Below are 18,830 nucleotides of genomic sequence, written 5' to 3'. Positions count from 1 at the left end.
CATAAGCCCCCGACTCTCACATAAACTGCGTTGCGACGTCATTGTCTGTTGAAGGCGAACGACACGGCAATCAATTCCTCTCGACGAGCTCTACACGATGCGCTAATAAACGTTTCAAAATTTTGTTCCTTCTGCGCATTCGTCCTTGTTGCGCTTAGATGACAACAGAATGATCCGCGCCATGTGGGTCGTGGCGTTTGTGTGCGCGGTGGGACGGAGTCGCCAACAATAAATAAATAGATTAATTACGATTTTTACTTTTATTTGTTCGGGACCCCGGGGTCCGGCCATATGGTTCAATTATGAAGGATGTCTTTGGAGTTGTATTGCACTGTTTCTAATGCAAGGAAATGTATATACTTTTGCAATTGGTACTTACAAGAATTAATCTTTTTTACCTATTTATTTTAGCGATTTGTTTACCTTTCCTCTACCTTGCACTCCATTTGTTGTATTGTGTGTTGTATTGTGTGTTGTATTGTGTGTTGTATTGTGTGTTGTATTGTGTGTTGTATTGTGTGTTGTATTGTTTGTTGTATTGTGTGTTGTATTGTGTGTTGTATTGTGTGTTGTATTGTGTGTTGTATTGTGTGTTGTATTGTTTGTTGTATTGTGTGTTGTATTGTGTGTTGTATTGTGTGTTGTATTGTGTGTTGTATTGTGTGTTGTATTGTGTGTTGTATTGTGTTGTATTGTGTGTTGTATTGTGTGTTGTTGGAGCTTTCTGACCCACTCCAACTGGACGCCTCTGAAAAAGAGCTTCATAGGTCATCAGATTTCTCCAGGATAAATAAAGATTCTGATTCTGCAAGCACCAAGCCACTTTGTTTCTGTGTAAACATGTATAAGCAGGTTTCCACTTTTGATCCAAAAGCTGGTCCTACTTCTTTCATGACATCAAGAGTTAGTCCACCAATCCAAGAACTTTATTTAATGCTTTACAATTAAGATTGCAAGTTTAACTTCCACCCGTCTTGCTGACAATATATAGCAAACGGTGATAAGATGGCTGTAATTCCTCCACGTTCAGTAGTATAACCAATAAGTGTTTCCTAAAAACAAGACAACTGAACAATTATAGTACTAAGAAATAATGTAATTAACAGGATGACGACGATATATAACAAATACGATGGCTCAAATGCTCCAAGATTCAATCATAAAAACCAGAGAAAATTGCAAAAATAACCCAACAATCTGAACATTATAGTGCAAAGAAATAATATACAAATAGCTGAATGCATTAATACTGCTTTAAAACAAAGATTGTGCACAGACCAATGAGTAAATAAAATAGTATCACCACAAGACAAATATTTCCGCGTTCAGCACTGAGGTTGTGGCGCCACCTCTGACACGCGTTCAAGTAAACAGGAACTGAATTCACACTTCCTGCTGGCAAGGCAACTTGCTTATCCACCGAGATCTATTCAGAAAATAAAACATTGAAGGATATATATATTGCTCATTGCTCTTCAAGTAAAACAGATACATTCTTTTGAGGTATCTGAAATAAATATAAGTAGATACACGATTCAATTGGGCCTTGTATGCAGACGGGGAAGCCGCTGGCGACGGCGTGGCATGTTTCTCCCATTACTCCGAGGATCCCCTAGAAACAAGCCGCTTCGTTGGGGGAACCTTTGGGATTTACATAGAGTTGTAAATCTCCTCTAAGCATGGTGCGTGGTGTTAGCGAGGCAACGTGCACCGACCCACAGGTCTTAAATAAACGGGATGAAGTTAATGTCTTCGTTTCATTGAGCGAATTGTTATAGGCCGTATTCGTATTCATCACATGCTCGTGGCTTAATGCCATGATCCACTCGTGCAATTTTAGGGCAATCGTGTTCCGGCATTAACCATGAGCTATGGCAACTTGGTGGTGTTTGCTTAACAATGACTGGTCTATAGAGTGAGATCATCTGCAGTTCACATGACTCAAGCGGCCCATCATGGCCCATCAGACCAACTCACCACACCATCACTCCACGTCACCACACCACCATCTCCATACTATCGCACACGTAAAAAAATATTAACAAGCCAAACTATTGCCTCGCATCCAGACTTAAAAGCCACCACATCTTTTTTAAAGAGGGCGAGACAGACTCGTCACGTGACCTCTGCATCTGATCCGATTGCAACTTGCCATGCCAGCTGCCCACGAGGAGGAGCTGCGATTATATTTGTACAGATTTTTTTTGTTTCCATAATTTGTTTTAAAGTCTACCCTGTACACACCAAATATATAGTACAGATTTGACCTTCAAATTACAATGCTGAACTTGGAATTATTGCGCGAGACGAAAGAAAACTAAACACCGACTTGAAAAAGGTCAAACCGCAATTCACTTGGGGTCACCCCGCAGTAGTAACAGAAAGCCATGGCCGTTAAGACGAGATTTCTTTCATAGCAAAAAGGCACTGGAGTGCTTCACACAAGGCAACGGTCGTGCGATCTAGCACAAGGCAGCAATGGTGAGGGGTGATGGCTTCAACGCCTGTGGTGACCTCTTGACCGCATTGTTCTGTAAAAGGTCTGCCCCGCTCACAATGCCACACACGTTGATAACTTCACTCGGAATGGCATTTCATATCCTTGTCTATTCACATATTAGTGCCACAGTCACCTGTAACTTCATTTTGTGTTTCTACTATCAGTCTAAAATGATTTGCCCGAGCCGATTTGCGCTAACGGGAATTTTATATCTAACTTTGATTTAACAGTGAGTCATGTTCGTGCAATATGTTCGATTTCTCATGTGATGGTTGTTTTCGGTTTGGATTTCTTGTTTTGCTTGTCATTTTGGCGACTGTAACACTCTTGCAAATGAGTTCTCATCACGAAATTAACTTTGACACTTGAAAAGTGCCCAAACAGATGGATGGCCTCCAAATTCCACTTTTTATCATTTGAATACTGGCCAAACAAGTATTAAAAGGTCAGGTACCCACACAGTACTCCACCACGAGTGGTCGACAATATACTGCGGTGTATACTTTTACATTTTGGGTGGACAACGGCAGTACTGGATGAAGAGACTTCACGAGGCATGCCACCTGGTGTAGATATGCCTTGATAAATATCTACCAGCATCATTTTTCCAGCATTTAGTGATGTACTGCTGACCGTGATCATTCCAAAAGGACAGTGCTTTACTCATTACCTGAGAAAATAAGCGACCACCTTGGCTTGGATTGAAACCCAGTGTTCTTTGAGTTGTGGGTCACATCGTTCCAGCCACTGCACCATCTGGTGTAGATCAAGAGTCATATTGAAGAAACCCCAGAGGGTGCAACTAATTCTACACGTACTCTTCTCGAGTTTTCAGTGTAATCACTCATCGCAAAGCTGCTCACCGACGTATCTGTGTAGGTACGATCAATGTTGAGCTTCATAAAATCAATCACCTCCGTCCACGTTAACTGAACTGCACACCTCTCTTTATGCAGCAACGGAGCGGAAATGGCCGATGATGATGATGATAAAACGCTGATTTTCAAGATCCTTCGAAGTAGATCTCTAGGCCGGCCTTCTCCTCCTTCAAGACTTTCAGCATATCTTTGGTTGTTTTAGTGAAGTTGTTATCATACAGCCTGGAAGAAACAATACAACCACAAAGGTTAAACTTTAAACAGGTGTCATACAAATCAATGAAGACATTGCCTCTTGACAACGCGTGCCGATTCTGTGATTTAAAACTGCTTCTGTGTTTGTATTACAAAAATGTAAAGTTTTACATATGAACAGACAATAAAACACAATCGTCAAACACCGAAAGCACGCGGATGTTCCTGAATCCAGGTTTACCATTGTCGTAAACAGTCTGAAAAACACAACATGAGTATTTAATACCGAGCGTAGATGCACACACCTGCAATCAAAAGCATATTCGTCAATAACACTGGCCTGAAATGAAACCATAAATAATAGTTTAACAATTTGTGGAAAAAATATATAATAGGCGACGTTGACACCACATTATCTTCTGGATACGCTTTGTGATTGCGTGGTCTGGGTTGGAGGGTCGCACAAACGTCATCACGCGTGGGAAACGTCCTGCAGACCGCGTCATGGCCTGCGAGGCAGTACACCAACAAGGTTGCTACAGCAACAAGGTTGCTACAGCAATAAGGTTGCTGGCCTGCCGGTGTGGATGTTTAAGCGAATGCATTTCTGTGTGTACGGCTTTCCACTGGGCTCCATAGATTCCTGTCATGCAAAAAAAAAGCTTAAAATGGAACGAAACCCAATGCACAACCTTCAACAACACTGACAGAGAAGGGAGAGCTTTTTTTTTTTACAAAAAAATTAATCGGTCCAACATTTAAAGAAAGACGCCCGGGGAATAACAAACATGTCTTGCAAATCAGAAGAAGTATTCCTGGTTAAAATAACTATTATAATTTTAGGGAATGGTTATCCTTCGCAGCATATTTTAGAAAATCTAATTAAACTACAGGGCTGTGCTTTCAATGTAGGGATGCTACCTTCACTCTTCTACGCCACCGCAATTGTAACGACCGCAACAGTATTTCACGTTTCTGTAATGCAGTATGCTTTTGCCTTGTGAGGTGGTAAAGTAGGCTGTGCGCCAGTGCCATATGAATGCCACGCACCAGATCTCCTTCATTCCTCTGTTGAGCCGAAGACCTTCGACGATATATCTTCCTCCCTCGTCGCACATATGATTGTCTCTCAACCTACAACATAAGAAACATTTTCTTATACACCGAGGAAGAAAAATCGTACGTACGTATTCTATAACACTTTCCATTATACTTTTGTCCTCAGCGGGGGAAGGACAACAAACGATGCTATGATGTAAACGCGTGATGTTGCGAGATGACGTCACACGTAATGGCATCACGAGGAAGCGAGGTGCGTGCACGTGGAGTGTCACGTCATTGCCTTGGCCTGAAGAAGCTTATCCACTTGGCGCTGGTTTTTAGCGCCAACTCTTGGGCAACCCTTTCATTAATTGGGCAACTTATCTGTAAGGACATGTCTAAAATGGTAACACCACTTTATAACTTTATATGCGTAAATACTAACCTCAAGTTGGTTAAAGTTGTGTTGACCTTCAGCATCTCTCCGATGTAGCGCGCTCCCTCCGCACCGATTTTGTTGCAGGCGAACCTACGGCGTCAAAGGGTTGGAGGGGGGTCAGGCAATCCAATGCGACGCATTTCGACCCGAAAGAAACGATTCCTAATTATGTGACTAAACCGTCCATGATGAGACGCACAACCTGAGAGCGAGCGTCCCGGAAATGGTCTCGTGGCCAGTGCACTGATCAGGCACCGCTGTGATCCTGGGTTTGAATCTGGGTTTCAGACACCTGCGATTAAACTGGGTGGTCAAGTGTGGTTAGTTAATGGTCTCAACCAGGTCAAAATTAACTCCTCAACAAAATCACCACGTATAATTTCTCCTGCGGTTGTGAATAAATAAAAATATAGCGTGGTTGGAGTGTCACGCGACGAGCTCCAGCCTCATGTTGCAAGGAAAGAGTAAAAGTGCTGCCTCCTACTGCGTGCCACTGGAAGTGATCTCCGAGGTAGCTCTGCAACGTCTCGGAACGGGGAAGGGTTAAAGAGGAAGATCTGGGGGAAAAGCTAGCACAGGTGGCAACGCGAGTACCTCAAGGTGGCAAACCCTCACCTGAGGTCATCCAAGCTCGTGTTCACCATCAGGGCCTCTGCCACATGTCTGGCTCCCTCGGCACCGACATTGTTGTGAGTAATGCTGCAAGCGAATGTGCAGCGAAACATATTTTCAGACGACGTATTCATGCGTACGACACACGAGTGCACACGCACACTAATGTGAACCTATGAACAGCGGCGGAAAGCTTTTAAGGTGGAAATGTTAAATGTAACCAAAGCTTAACGTTTCTTAAAATAATCGAACAACCCGACGTAAAATAAAAGGAATCTGACATTTGTAACATGCTTGTACTGCCAGTTTCCCGGCAGGTTTTACTGTAATAATAACGATGTGTTTTGGTGCCATTCAGTACTTACTAGAGAGCCTTTATCCGACAATCCTCGCTGCGCAGGGCTTCAGCAATCACCTCTGCTCCCTTCTCCCCCAGTTTGTTGTTGCTGAAGCTTTCACAGGATACAAGAATACATCTTTTTTTAATAGTGCGCCCTTTAAACCACAGTGTCTCAGTGCTTAACCACGTGATGAATAATTAATAAACATTGAACATTTTTCTTCCAAAAGTATTTTATTGAACAAACGATGGAGGTACACACAGATGGCATTGTATGGGAATTGACAATAGCATAGACAAAATGCGGAGTACAATGATTATTACCAACGTATTATATTTTGAATCTGCCTATGCCATGTGCTTCAATAAACTCTACATCCCTGGTGTATACTTCCTTAACTTGGATAACCCTCGATAAAACTGTATTTAAAAAAGGGTTAAAATAACTTAAAAGGAACGTGGAGAAAAAGATTAACAGCAGCGGAAAGAGGAGAAAGGGAGAGGGAGCTTGGAGGGAGCTAGAGAGGCAAGGAAGCGGGGGTACAGCAGCCAAATACTCTAAACGCACGTTGTTTCTAAGTGTGGAGGGAGAAACCTGTGGGAAAAATCCACGTGACCACGGGGAGAAATATACAGCAGGCGTCAGGGTCGGGATCGAACCCACGACCTCCTGTATACCAGGCGAGGTAGTTAATATTTCGCCACCGTGGTGCCCTTATGACAAGGGGCAAGTAGATTCCAGAGAAAAGGCAGGGAAGTTGGAGACATTTGGGGTGGGGGGGGGGTAGGGAGTAGTAAGTTTCTGGGGGTCAGGAGTGCAGATCGCTCCGTGCCACGACCTTCAACCCCCAGTAAAAAGAGAGTATGATGAGATATTAATTGTGGGAGGTCGTCAACCCGAAAGATACCGAGAGGGAGTGCCACATCGAGGTGGTAAAATGGGAATCGGAGTGCCCACCCAAAGGGATTTCAGATTGAATTTCGATTTGGAGAGTAGGGATATGTAAAAAGACCAGATATTTTGAGAGGCGGAAGAGAGGGAGCGATGAGGGAGGATAGAGATAGGGGGGGACAAAGTTGCAGAGGATTTTTGAGCCCGAGGTCATGGGAAATGTGGCAACGGATGAGGGAGCCAGCGAAAGGGGAAAAAAACGAGTGAAGGGTGGAGTTCACGCGATCGGGTGGGAATGCGGGGCAGCACCATTTTGAGCCATCTGGAGTTTGTGAAGGTGGACATCAAGGAGGCCGTAGGAGGTGGGAGTCACGGTGGCCAAGTCAAGAAGCGATGAGGGCACGGACACGCAGCTCAGCAGCATGAGCCACAAAGTACACAATGTGACTTTACTTGCATACGTAGAGCCCTTTTACCGACCTACTGCTGGGCGAGAGAAACTCCATGGTGTGCGAGTCGCGAGGATTATTTGACCGTGCTGTACCAAAGTTGACACTTGAAACAACCATGCCAATGTATCACCGCTCCAGCACACTCGGTGTGTTGGAGAGCAATCGCCAACAATTAACAATTCGGTACAAATTTGAAGTAATAACTCGCGCTACACGTGCACTCGTACCACATCTTGGAGTAGAGCGGAAGGATGGGGAGGAGGCGTCGGAGGCCTTCGTGGTTCAGGTCGCAACCCTCGAGCCAGAGCGGCAGTTCTTGCCGGGAGGACGTCGTCAGCTCCAGCTGCAGCAGAAAGGCTAGTGCCGTGTAGTCACACGGGCGCAACGTTTCGACCTTCCCCCTTCCGTGCAGCAGCAACTTCACCTACAGCGCGCAAAGCCACGGGAACATTCACAAACGCATTCCACCGCCGGCGGTGGAGTGGTGGCGCAGCGGTTTGCGTCCTGCGATTGGTAACAAGAATGCATAGCAACCCTCACTTTATAGTCTGCGGCACGATAGTTGTCGCCATGTTCGATTCTCTACATATGCATACCTGTCAACGCATACGGTTTACCCGTATTCTTGTACAGGAAAATTGAGTTCAGGTCCATACGTCGTACAGCCGTTTCAATACGGGCAATTTTGTTTTGTTCTATTTGTTTGTGTTTCTTCCTTGTGATGGGACTCTGTGGGATGACCGTTGAGAGTTATAGGGGCACGGGGTGACCAATAAGGTCTGAATTTGTCTGTAATAATGTAGGCACTGATAAGGGGTTGACAGGTATGCATGTGAGAAAACACTTTTTTAAGATGCGGCAGAAAAAACATGATGAAAGTATCACTGCAAAGTGCCTCTGCAGCATATTTTCTGTATCAATATGCTGGTTTCGACCTTCTGGGTTCAGAGAGCCGCTTGCTTAAACAAATATTTTCTTACATCATAAAACGCTATTTCTTGCTCAAGCCACTGCTGGCAGAAGGAAATCCACGGCAGGAATCTCCACAGCATGCCGAATCAAACAGAGGGAGCCCTGGAAAGCTCCTGACAAAAGGTATTGGGCCTACTCTTCCACGCCTGAACAGATATCTTGGAAAATGCTTTATAACATCGTTCTGCAAAGCGAACAGGCCAAATAACCACCAAAATACCTATTACAATTATCACGTGCAGTCGCAAAGTTTTTGCGCCTATGTCTGGGCCGTGTTAAATGCTCACCGGCTCCACAATGCTGGTGATGCGCAGTTCCTGCAGGCAGTACAGGACGTTGATCGACTGCTCCGGCGGGAGCTCGCCGTGGGTCACCATCACCTCCAGTTTGGCCGCCACAGCAGCTGCGTCGGGGCTGCTCCGCTCGCCCAACAGCCCCGGCAGCAGCTGCTGCGTTCGCTCCGACAGGAGTCCCGCTGCGAAGCGGCAGAACATGTCGAGGCGGCCTTTGCCCGAGCGTTCTTGCGACGCCCTGACGGCGCACAAGAACTGCCTCCGGAGGTGCCTCTGCCGGTTGAAGAGCCTGCCGACCCACGCCTTGCCCCGGGCTGCCATCCTAGCCGCCGGGCCGTACTCCTCGCAGAAATATAGCCGGCAGGACGGGAGTACCGCGACGACGAAGTACAGCGCGGCCAAATACTCCTGCAGCGTGAGGTGAGTGAAGTGGAACACCTGCCTGCACGACATGTTCTCCTGCTTCAGGAATTCACGCAGGAACATGCTGGGCACGTTGGACAGCACCACGCCGTTGGCTCGCAGGAACTCGTCGGTAAACTCGTAGCTTTGAGAGAGCATGCCAAGAAAGCTGACCTTCCCCAGATTGAGAATCCACTCACGGTACTTCGTCAGGTCCCTGCACAGGACGCGAACGCTCCGTGTGTCCTCTGTGCCGTGATAGGAGATGATGAGTTTTAGGAAGGTGGAATATATCTCGGTCATGGTCTGCGGGCCATTGCTTGGATCGCTTTGTCCCTGTGGCAGCATATCCTTCAAAGAGTGTGTGACTATCCAGCAAAATGCTGGAATGTGACACATCAATAACAGGGGTTTATTCATGTTGATATATCGTTGGACATTCTTAGCTTTTTCCTCTTCTCCGCAGTGTTTCAAAAAGTACTCTTTCCTCTGCTCGTTTGAAAACCCCAAAATTTCAACAAAAAGCTGCACCTTGTCCTCAGGTATTGTCCCACAAGCAGCTGGCCTGGAGGTCACCATAACCGTCGCATTTTCGAGCAGGCTTCCCCGAAGGATATTCACGAGCATGTGGGGCAGACTCTGGGGGCGACGCACATCGGTGCATATCGGAGTCGTCTCAAAATTCAGGTCGAGCTTGCTTTCGTCCAGACCATCGAAGATGACGAGCAGACCTTCCTGCTCGTCCTTAAGCATCTTCTCCAACTCATCCTTCAGGTGGCTGTAGTGTTTGACGACCAGGTCGTGCAAGCTCATCTCTCGTTCCAGCTCCTCCTGATTCAGCAGCTTGAAGGTGAAATGCAAGATGGTGTGAAACTGCAGGAAGGCCACCTCGTCTGCCCAGTCGCATATGATCTTCTGGAGAAACGTGGACTTCCCCACCCCGGCGATGCCCAGCACGAGCACAAGCCGGGGCGCCTGACCCGCCACGTCCAGGAATATCCGCTCGTTCTCCAACACGTGCGTGAAGGAACCGTCCTCGTTGGAGAGCGACTGGTACCTCTCGATGTTGTCCAGCACCTCGTTGCTGGGCCTGTCCGTCACTTTTCTGCTGGCGACGATGGTCGTCGGCACGTAATGAGAGCAGACCATCTTGCCGCTTTGCCCGGACACCCCGTATTCATGCACAGCCTTGTGCCTTTTCTTCAGGCACTCCCGATGCCTCTGCCGTTGGGGGCTCCGCGCGGTCTGCGAAGCGTACTCTTGACCGTCCATGACTCGGAGGAATATTTCGCAGCTCTCCTCGCCCCTGCCACGTAGCCTCGCCAGGAGCTCTCGCGCCTTGTCGTCGGGAACCTTCCCGGCGCGTACGCGATGGACGTCATCCTCCACCAGCGCTCCCCTCGCCAGCAGGACATCGAGGACAGGCTCGATGCACGTCCTCAGGGCCTCCACGAAGCCAGGAAGATTCTCCCTCAACCGGTTGACATTTGCCATTTACTGGGGTTTTCACGCGCTGAAGCTGCTCCAGATGCAGTTCTGTAACAGAAATAAAAAAAAACGAACAGGTTAAATACAAGATCATGGGTCACCTCAGTCGCATTATAAAAGGTATAGGGGTAACAAGGTAAAGGTGCAGCCCTGAAATGTTTTGCTCTTGCCACGACTGGAAGAGGGGTCAGCACTAGAGCGAGCTCTGGAGAACTCCTCTATATTTTGGCCTACTCTTTCACATTATTCTATAGACAGTAATACTCCCTCGCCAAACACGGACTTGCCAACCACGGCATTCATGTACACACGCTTTATTAGTTGTATACCAATTTTACCAAAGCGGCCGAGACATTTTGAGTGTCCACGGCTAAGCACGGGTCCCCAAAAAAGCATTCACAACGTTTTGGGGGCCGCGCGGTTCTCGTCCGCGCCACCGTGGCGCTGCGCAGCTTGCGAGCCGTCCGTCTGTCTTGTTGACCGCGTCGCACCGCAATCACGCAGCGAGGTGAACCGGGACTTACACACAAGACAAAATAATGCAGCATCCATCCAGCCTAACTTTTATTAATGAACCGAAACAGCACCACCAATCCAGCCAACATCACCACTGTGCCTGCTTCCTCACCTGCCCACTCACCTGTCATTAATGGCCCGGAGGAAGAGGGTGGGGCTGAGCCCTTCCTCCCCACGTCCCCCATTATCTCATTGTCATCATCATAATCATGGACTTCTGCCCTCAATATAAAAATGTAAAGTTCACTTAATGTTTATGTTTGATTATGTTATTGTGTAATGTACTGCATTTGATTAGTGTTTAGTTAAGAAATAGGAAACTTTCTTAATCCACGACGAGTCTGACCGCGGCCGGAGTTCCCTTGACCCCTTATTGCCCATAGGCCCCCTGTTCTTTGTGGAACAAACCACACGATTGTCTTGTCCTATTCATTTACCACGTAGCAATGTGGCAGACACCCAGAATGAATGCAGGCAGTAACAACCGACCAAACCGAGAAGTCCGACTGCATGAGATGGCATAAAAAACACACACAAAGCACCAGGCAACGTCGCAATGCCTCTTATTGAGGCAGCAGCCCAACTCAACCAACCGGTTCTGATTATTTATTAATATTATTATTCCCCGTTCACCAATGGCATCGGTCGTTTTAAGTAGTTTTCATTTATATATATATGTAAGTTACAAAACAGGTACGTGTAAATTTGCTTGATTGAAAATATATAATTAAATAAAACCGAATTGATATTGTACATTATATACTCAACATGCTTGTGTCTGATTAGACACGAAGACATGTGTAGCGGCTCACATAAAGTGGTGTATTTTCCCATTAAATGTCACAATTGCAATCCGGATTAATACAGTATAGTGTAGTAAGTGCAAATGGACCCCAATACTCTGTAGAAGAAAAACGTTGCAACTTGGACTAGCAGGGGAAAGGGAGTCTTATTTATCTTATTTTACACAGCGAAACAGTCATTGGTAGAGGAAACGAGGATTGGGTCGGGGGAAGTCCAAGGCCTTCCTCTTTTTATCGACCTTGAACAGTGGCAGCAATTAAACCAGATGTTGCCTCTCAAGACTATTTTCCAAGGATGGCAGGGTGGGAAGTGAATTCCATGCTGGCAGAGGCAATTGTACGTGTGGAGAATTCTAACCGTTTTTTTAGTTCCCATAAGCTCTGCCAGGCTTGAAAAGAACTTCCACAAACATCAGAATTCGTGCAGTGGAAAACAACCAAGTGAAGTTCTGCCCATCCGCTGAAAATATCGCCTGGGGCACCATGAATTCAGATGACACGGCCTTTCTGGTACCTTCGAATATGCTGGATACGGTATTGGACTCCAGCCACGGGTCAGTGTCACCGTGACCTTACACAACAAATAACCTTTAGTTTCATTATAGTCTTCAAAATGTCATTACGTCCCATTACAGAACAATGAATAACACTGGTCGCGAAAGCCTACGTGGTGTTAAGCAGAACAAAAAGCCTCCGCACAAGTGAACACGTGCAAAACAGCACTTATTTATAGTTGGCTTTAAGACGGGCATAAAACGGGTGCAAGTGGCACAGCGGTACCGGGAGCTCGATTTCCGCAAAGGCTAACACAGCAGTGGCGAGCGGAACTACCGTAGTTGTGGCAGCCCTCCTCCCTTGACAAACCTGCACGGACCAGCGTGACGCGAGGCTCAACGACCACCAAGGCCGACCCACACAGCGTGGGGAGGAGGCCTCCATTCATCAGTGGATTGACAAAGGGGCTGCACGTTATAATTAAAATGTGAAAGATTATTTTATACGTAGGATTTCATGACTGATATGATTCATAATTAGTTAATTTTGGATTAGATCGTATAAATATATATATTTTTTTTAAACTCTAACTCTCAACCACCCAAGAGCCAATCGTATGAAGTTGTGACATTGGGAAATATGCCAACTGATTCGGGAATGTTGAAAAGCAAACAACATTTGACAACTTTGTAGGACCTCACCTTGTACAAAATGGTAGCGTCCGAATCAATTGGCACATTTGTCCACGTGACAAGGTTATTTGATTGGCTGTCAGGTTGTGTAGCAAGCCTATGGGTAAAAACGTAATTTCTGTTATATTATTTTACCATGTAAGGCCCACGGAGATAAACAGCTCCTTTTCAGAAGCGACCTGGCTACAAATGATAGCTCAACGAAGTGGCTTATCATGTGGACATTTATAGCAGCAGCCAATACCTTAAACGCGTGACGTTGATTCTAAATGTGGAGGGAAACACCAGAGAACCTAGAGAAAAAATACACGCAACCATGGGGAGAACATGCAGACTGCAAATATACAGGCATCATGGTCGGGAACGAACCCACGACCTCCTGGATACCAGGTGAGGTAGTTAACATCTCGCCACCGTGGTGCCCTACACGATCTAACCCAAAATAAAAATTTTTTTTATAATGTGAAACTTTCTCTGCTACAAATAAAAAGACTGCTTTCACTAAAAAGGGAGAACTAAGTGAAAACGTTGAAAACCCTTTCCCGTAACATGAGCAAATGCCGGATATTGTGTGGTGAGGTTTATGATTTAAACGTGCATTTCCCGATATGGCACGCGCTTTTGTGCAACAATTTAAAAATACATCGGCTGGCAGAGAAAAAGCCCAACGAGATTGGGAAATGCGTGTACTTTACAGCAAAGTCATACTGCAGCAAACGGAACTATAATGTAAGAGTTGAGATTTTGCATTCGGCAATGTTGTGCCGCTTTTCACTTTATTTTGTCACTGAAGACAAGTTCAACAGTAATTTAGCTACTGTAATTAGAGCCCCAGTTAAGAGCCCCAGCAATATTACATTTAGCTTGAAGTGTCAAAAACAAATGGTACTACACTGCGCGCAAGGAAGTGATTGCCGCGACTGAAATAGAAGCCTTTTCATACACATAAGAAACTGATTGTTGTAATATTAATTGATGGTGAGGTTTTATTCTGGACACGTATTTGTAGCAGCATAGAACCATTTCATGCTACGGTGCGTTCCGTAATGATGTTAAACTCTGTGTTTAAATTTGTTGCACGAGAAATTGTGGTTATTATCTACCTCAGAAGTTGCCACGTACAGTGCGCGTACATAATGTGTTGTCCTTTTCAGGCATATCCCTGCACCAGAGATTTAGTTTTGGCTAACAATGTGTTTTGTTCATATTTAATTATATGCGAGGGATACTTCGAACAAATGCTCGAGTAAAACACTGCCAAAGAGGAACAGAGACTTTAGCACAACAAGAAAGCAACGTAACCAAGACCACTCAATCACAAATACCAAATTGAATGTTTTACAGGGCAGCCTTTTACTGGTTAGCGGTTGCACAAGCCAGCCTTGTTATTATTATACAGAGTTCAGTGGGACAAAAAAAAGGTCCGTTCCACCAGAAGGTGAACCTTAAAGAAACGATAGCTACCTTTGCGTTTAAAGACGTGTACTGTAATCGTCTGTGTTTGAAAAGGGCCCAATGAAACTCAAGTGTGTAAAATGCACTTCCTCTTATCACGTTGGAGCGACGTTTCCTCCAGGTGGCTGGCTGGGTTGTCAACGTTCTTTCAATCAGCAGCAGCTATGAACTAGCTGCCTACTCATTGTCCATACGCCCACACTAAATGACACATGCAAGAAAAATACATTGCACTGTACTGGCATTTAAATGTTACTAATGTACACACCGATGGGACCCGTCCATCATCATCACAATGGCGATGATGTAAACTTACATTCATTGCCACTCCACGTGTCTCACAATAACATACCACTTTTGTGCATTCACGTGATCACAACATTTGGACGAACACATTGGCAAATGGTAATTATTACTGGGACAGTCTTTACAATGGAGTACTGCACTTATTCTTCGTTCTTTCGGTAAGAGTACTGCACTGCATTCAATCGCATCTTGAGAAGTAACAGGGTCATTCAAATTTAAGCGGAGTATCAATGAACGCATCGCCCTAATAATATGAAGATAATTTAATGGACTGAACTCACATGACAATCAGCTGGACCACTCACCATTAAATGGTAAAACAAATAAACACCGCAGACCTATTTCAAGTACAGGTATAACCTTTACATGATGCATAATAAATACGAGATATACCGGGCTGTAATTATAATAGCGTGGAAGAGTAGGCCAATTAGAGGGGTTCTCTAAGATTAAAAGTTTTCGTGACTGCAAGGATCCATACTCTTTGGTTTTTTGGGTAAAGTCACGCAGGTGAAAAATATTAAATAAAATAAATTAAATCACGACGTTTCGGAAGCAACACAAGCAACCTTCACCAGGTGTTGACTGCTCCAGCAAAATTACTGAGGCGTATGAAGAGAGTTATTCAGAGACAACGTGTTTATATTGGGTGTTAGGGGGGGAGTCAAGGGGTGGGGGGGCATGTGGCAGGCAGTGTGCACGGCCGGGCACGGGATTAGCATGAGTTAAGCCGATAGACAACCATCTAGATAACCATCTGTATTCTTTTGTGATGTCAGGGGAGGGGAGTTTGTGCACGGGTGCAGTATCTGCGCGACGAGTGATGGTGGTGTATCAGGCTGGGAGTAAAAAAAACTGGAAGACATGGATATGGCTGTAAAATTATAAGGCAGCTAAAGTTTGACTTGGTTGATGATATCTGTCCAATGATTGCTTAATTTACAAACCATCCTCTCGGTTGAAGTTGTGTCTATGTTTGTACATCTGGATGGCTTCATGGACAAATCTTTACCGAAAAAACCGAAGCGTATGGGTTCTCTAAGAGCCATCTCTCCCTCTCCTGTGGAGGTCCCACTGGCAGCCGTGTTGAGAGCAAGCACCATCAGAGCCACAGCTGTACCTTGACTCATGGATTGAATTTCAGTATTTCACAGAAACATGATTTTCTAAATGTCCCACAAAGGTTGGTCTTCCGACAGTGAAACAGTATAATGATCCACACCCAAACGCCACCCCGAGGGGCTTCTGAATGCCCAAACCTGTATTCGTACAACTATTTGCGACAAACATGTTATCATCTCACCAGCCACGAGCCCTCCACTACTGGGTCGCAGCAAGGAGAGACTGAAAACAACACGTTGCAGTAATATTGCTCTTGTGCGTGTGAGTGTACTGTATTGCTAGAACATTACAGGACTGCACCTCTAAGAGAACAAGGCTTTAAAAGGTCAAACCACTCACGTGCCCCTGGTATTCCCCTTGTGTGTGTACGCACTGAGTGTGCCTCGCGTCTGTGGGGAGTGCAAGAGTCGGCCAGGAGCCCCCCGAGAAGAGGCTGGCAGGGGCTCCGTGCGGCTCCCTCTCGTGGCGAGAGCCGGAACATCGCCACGGACTCACCGCCAGCGGTTTCATTCTCAAGATAATTATCTTACATTTTCATAAAATTTTAAAAAGTCACAGTATTTCTACTATATTCTTGGCTCTTTCGGTAAAAAAGTTCTCCGTGGTCGAAAGAATCGGTACCAATGTGTTGCTTGGCCCATGATGGCCACCCAGCTGAATGAAACGCAGCACGTTTTAACTACCATTAGACTATCATATTGTCCGGATTATAAGACGCAAACAAAACTCTTGCTTGAAAATACGAGGGGGTGTTGCGTTTTACAATCCGGAGTTTACGGCATTTGTATTCATCTAAGCGACGAGCACTCGTACAGATACATCCTTATTGTTAGACGTATCCGTAATAAAACACAATGACGATCGCTTTAACTGGTAACACATTATGTTGGCAGTGGTGCACCAGGCACAATTGACAACGAGACAACTCAACACAGCCAACAGCAAGAGCGGATTCAAAATGAAAACAAGGAGACGTTTCGGGAAAGGGGCCTTCTCTGCACGGCGCAAGAAGACCACTGCGCGAAACGTGCTGCGAAGGGCCATTGCCCGAAACGTCGACTTCAACTGCCCACTTACAAATGCAACGTAGCGGTCTGGGTGGTGTAATCAGTACTCACCAGCTCGGCGTTGTCGGCGCGGTGATGCCGATAGCTCCACTCACGCTACATCCTTCAGCGCGTTGTGTGTGTGCGTGATCCCCCATCATTCACTCGCTTCTCTTGCTAGGCCGTGGTCCAACATGAACACACGACGACGCAGCGACATCTTTCTTCACAGCCACAGCAGGCAAATACACCCGGGCGGGCTGGCGCTGTGAGTGCAAGCGGAACACGTGGGCGGGCACGCACACCAGCTACTCGCTCTCTCGCTCTCTCGAGATGCCCACAATTGCATTTGTTTGCTTTCACAACACCCACACTCGCCGCCTCTAACGCCGCCAGTAAAGTTTTCGTTAATTGGCTAAATACAACAGCCACCCCTCCCCCACAATGCGGAGGAGGAGGAGGGCGTGAACGTCTGAGACTTGGCCAAGAGGCACGCGAGCCGGTGATGATGGGTGGGTGACTCAGTGGGCTGCCCGCAGCGGCGTGGCCGGCTGATGCCACGTCCCCTGGGGGCTTCTCTTTGCCCGGGGAAAGTCCCGCGGTGGCCTTTAGTGCGGCTCCCGACAAGACACAAAAGTGAAAACACCCCCCATCATCATCACCATCATCACCATCGTCGTCATGGTGCTGCTGTCAAACCCCACGATGGTTTCAAATGGCGTGTCGGTCCTCACACTGACGATGTCTTAGGGCCGTCCATAAATGACGTCACGCGATTTTGGACGATTTTTTACCCCCCAGACCCCTTCGTTACACGGCGTCAAAAAAGTCAGACCCCCCCCCCATCAAATATGACGTCACAAAGCTCTGTCCCCCTCCCCCCCCAAAAAACATATGACATGCTTCAAATCGCTTTAAACTATTGTCATTGTAGTGCGTTTTTAATGTGGCGCTGCAATCAGATGTTGTAGGAGAAAACATTGATTAAAATGTCTATTTAATTATGGACGGCCCCTTATCGGCTCAAGTGGCCCCCTCTGAGCACGAGTGAAGCACACTCGAGTTGCTGGTGCGCTGTGCAGAGAGAGACCCAGAACCCCCCGCGGCGGATCGAGGTCGTTCCTCTCTCACGAGCCCCCTGACAATGTTTTTAACTCTGGAATGGGCTCAATGTCTTCGATAGCATGAATCCTCCACACACAGAGCATGGGAATTCCTCACGCTCTTCTGGCTGAGTTAGTTGTATGATGAAATACAGTACGATCAATATTTATCTATATTGTTATACGTTGGCCAAACTGTACCAACTCTGTCAACATTGCTGGGGTTGTGGACTCCCAGACGGCGAATTGCGTAAGAGATGGAGAGACGTGTATCATGTTATTTGCATTCTTCACGACACTTATTATTCTGTGTCACGAGCAATGCGGCCTTGCGTCCAACTTGGCGGTTCTTCCCTGTGGCATCTGGCAGACCGCCAGCATCGATTCAAGCAGGTCTGGCTCTGCTGGTGAGACACTGGGGATTGAAACTGGTCCAGAGTTTGCTCGACATGCTGCTGGGACTGTACACTCACAGAAAGGCCATCTATCGGATGGGTTGTGTCATACTTTAGTTGTTTTTTTTGTGCAGAAGAACAGATACATGGAAATGTGGCACGATACATGCTTACCTGGTTTATGTTATTTTATCCTCCACAATGGGGCCGATTATTTTTTGTCATTTCACATTTTGGATTATTTTCATTTTTAAATCCTTTATATTAAGTTCGCTTGCTTGCTTGCTTGCGTGCTTGCTTGCTTGCTTGCGTGCTTGCTTGCTTGCTTGCGTGCTTGCTTGCTTGCGTGCTTGCTTGCTTGCTTAGGACCGTGCAAATCTTTCGCTCGTTTTT

At 46.2% G+C, this 18,830-nt stretch overlaps 1 protein-coding gene across 2 annotated transcripts; it reads right to left on the bottom strand.

Annotated features, from left to right (window-relative positions):
* Window positions 1-631: 631 nt before the first annotated feature.
* Window positions 632-17,274, bottom strand: LOC144944461 (protein NLRC3-like). Of its 2 annotated transcripts, none has more exons than XM_078872617.1 (8): window positions 17,012-17,274; window positions 8,609-10,552; window positions 7,577-7,773; window positions 6,031-6,117; window positions 5,669-5,752; window positions 5,060-5,143; window positions 4,624-4,707; window positions 632-3,600 (listed from the first exon to the last, which is right to left on the bottom strand). In XM_078872617.1, the coding sequence occupies exons 2-8, from the start codon at window positions 10,508-10,510 to the stop codon at window positions 3,504-3,506; spliced, it is 2,535 nt and encodes an 844-aa protein (XP_078728743.1). In that variant the 5' UTR covers window positions 10,511-10,552; window positions 17,012-17,274; the 3' UTR covers window positions 632-3,503. The 2 variants fall into 2 exon arrangements, with proteins under 2 accessions (XP_078728743.1, XP_078728744.1); XM_078872618.1 differs by lacking the exon at window positions 17,012-17,274 and adding an exon at window positions 13,255-13,312.
* Between the last annotated feature and the right edge of the window lie 1,556 nt (window positions 17,275-18,830).

The sequence above is a fragment of the Lampetra fluviatilis genome, chromosome 35 (genome assembly GCF_964198595.1).
Source record: "Lampetra fluviatilis chromosome 35, kcLamFluv1.1, whole genome shotgun sequence".
NCBI lineage: Eukaryota > Metazoa > Chordata > Hyperoartia > Petromyzontiformes > Petromyzontidae > Lampetra > Lampetra fluviatilis.
The sequence above is the reverse complement of the archived record's forward strand: the minus strand, read 5'-3'. Positions and strand labels throughout refer to the sequence as shown.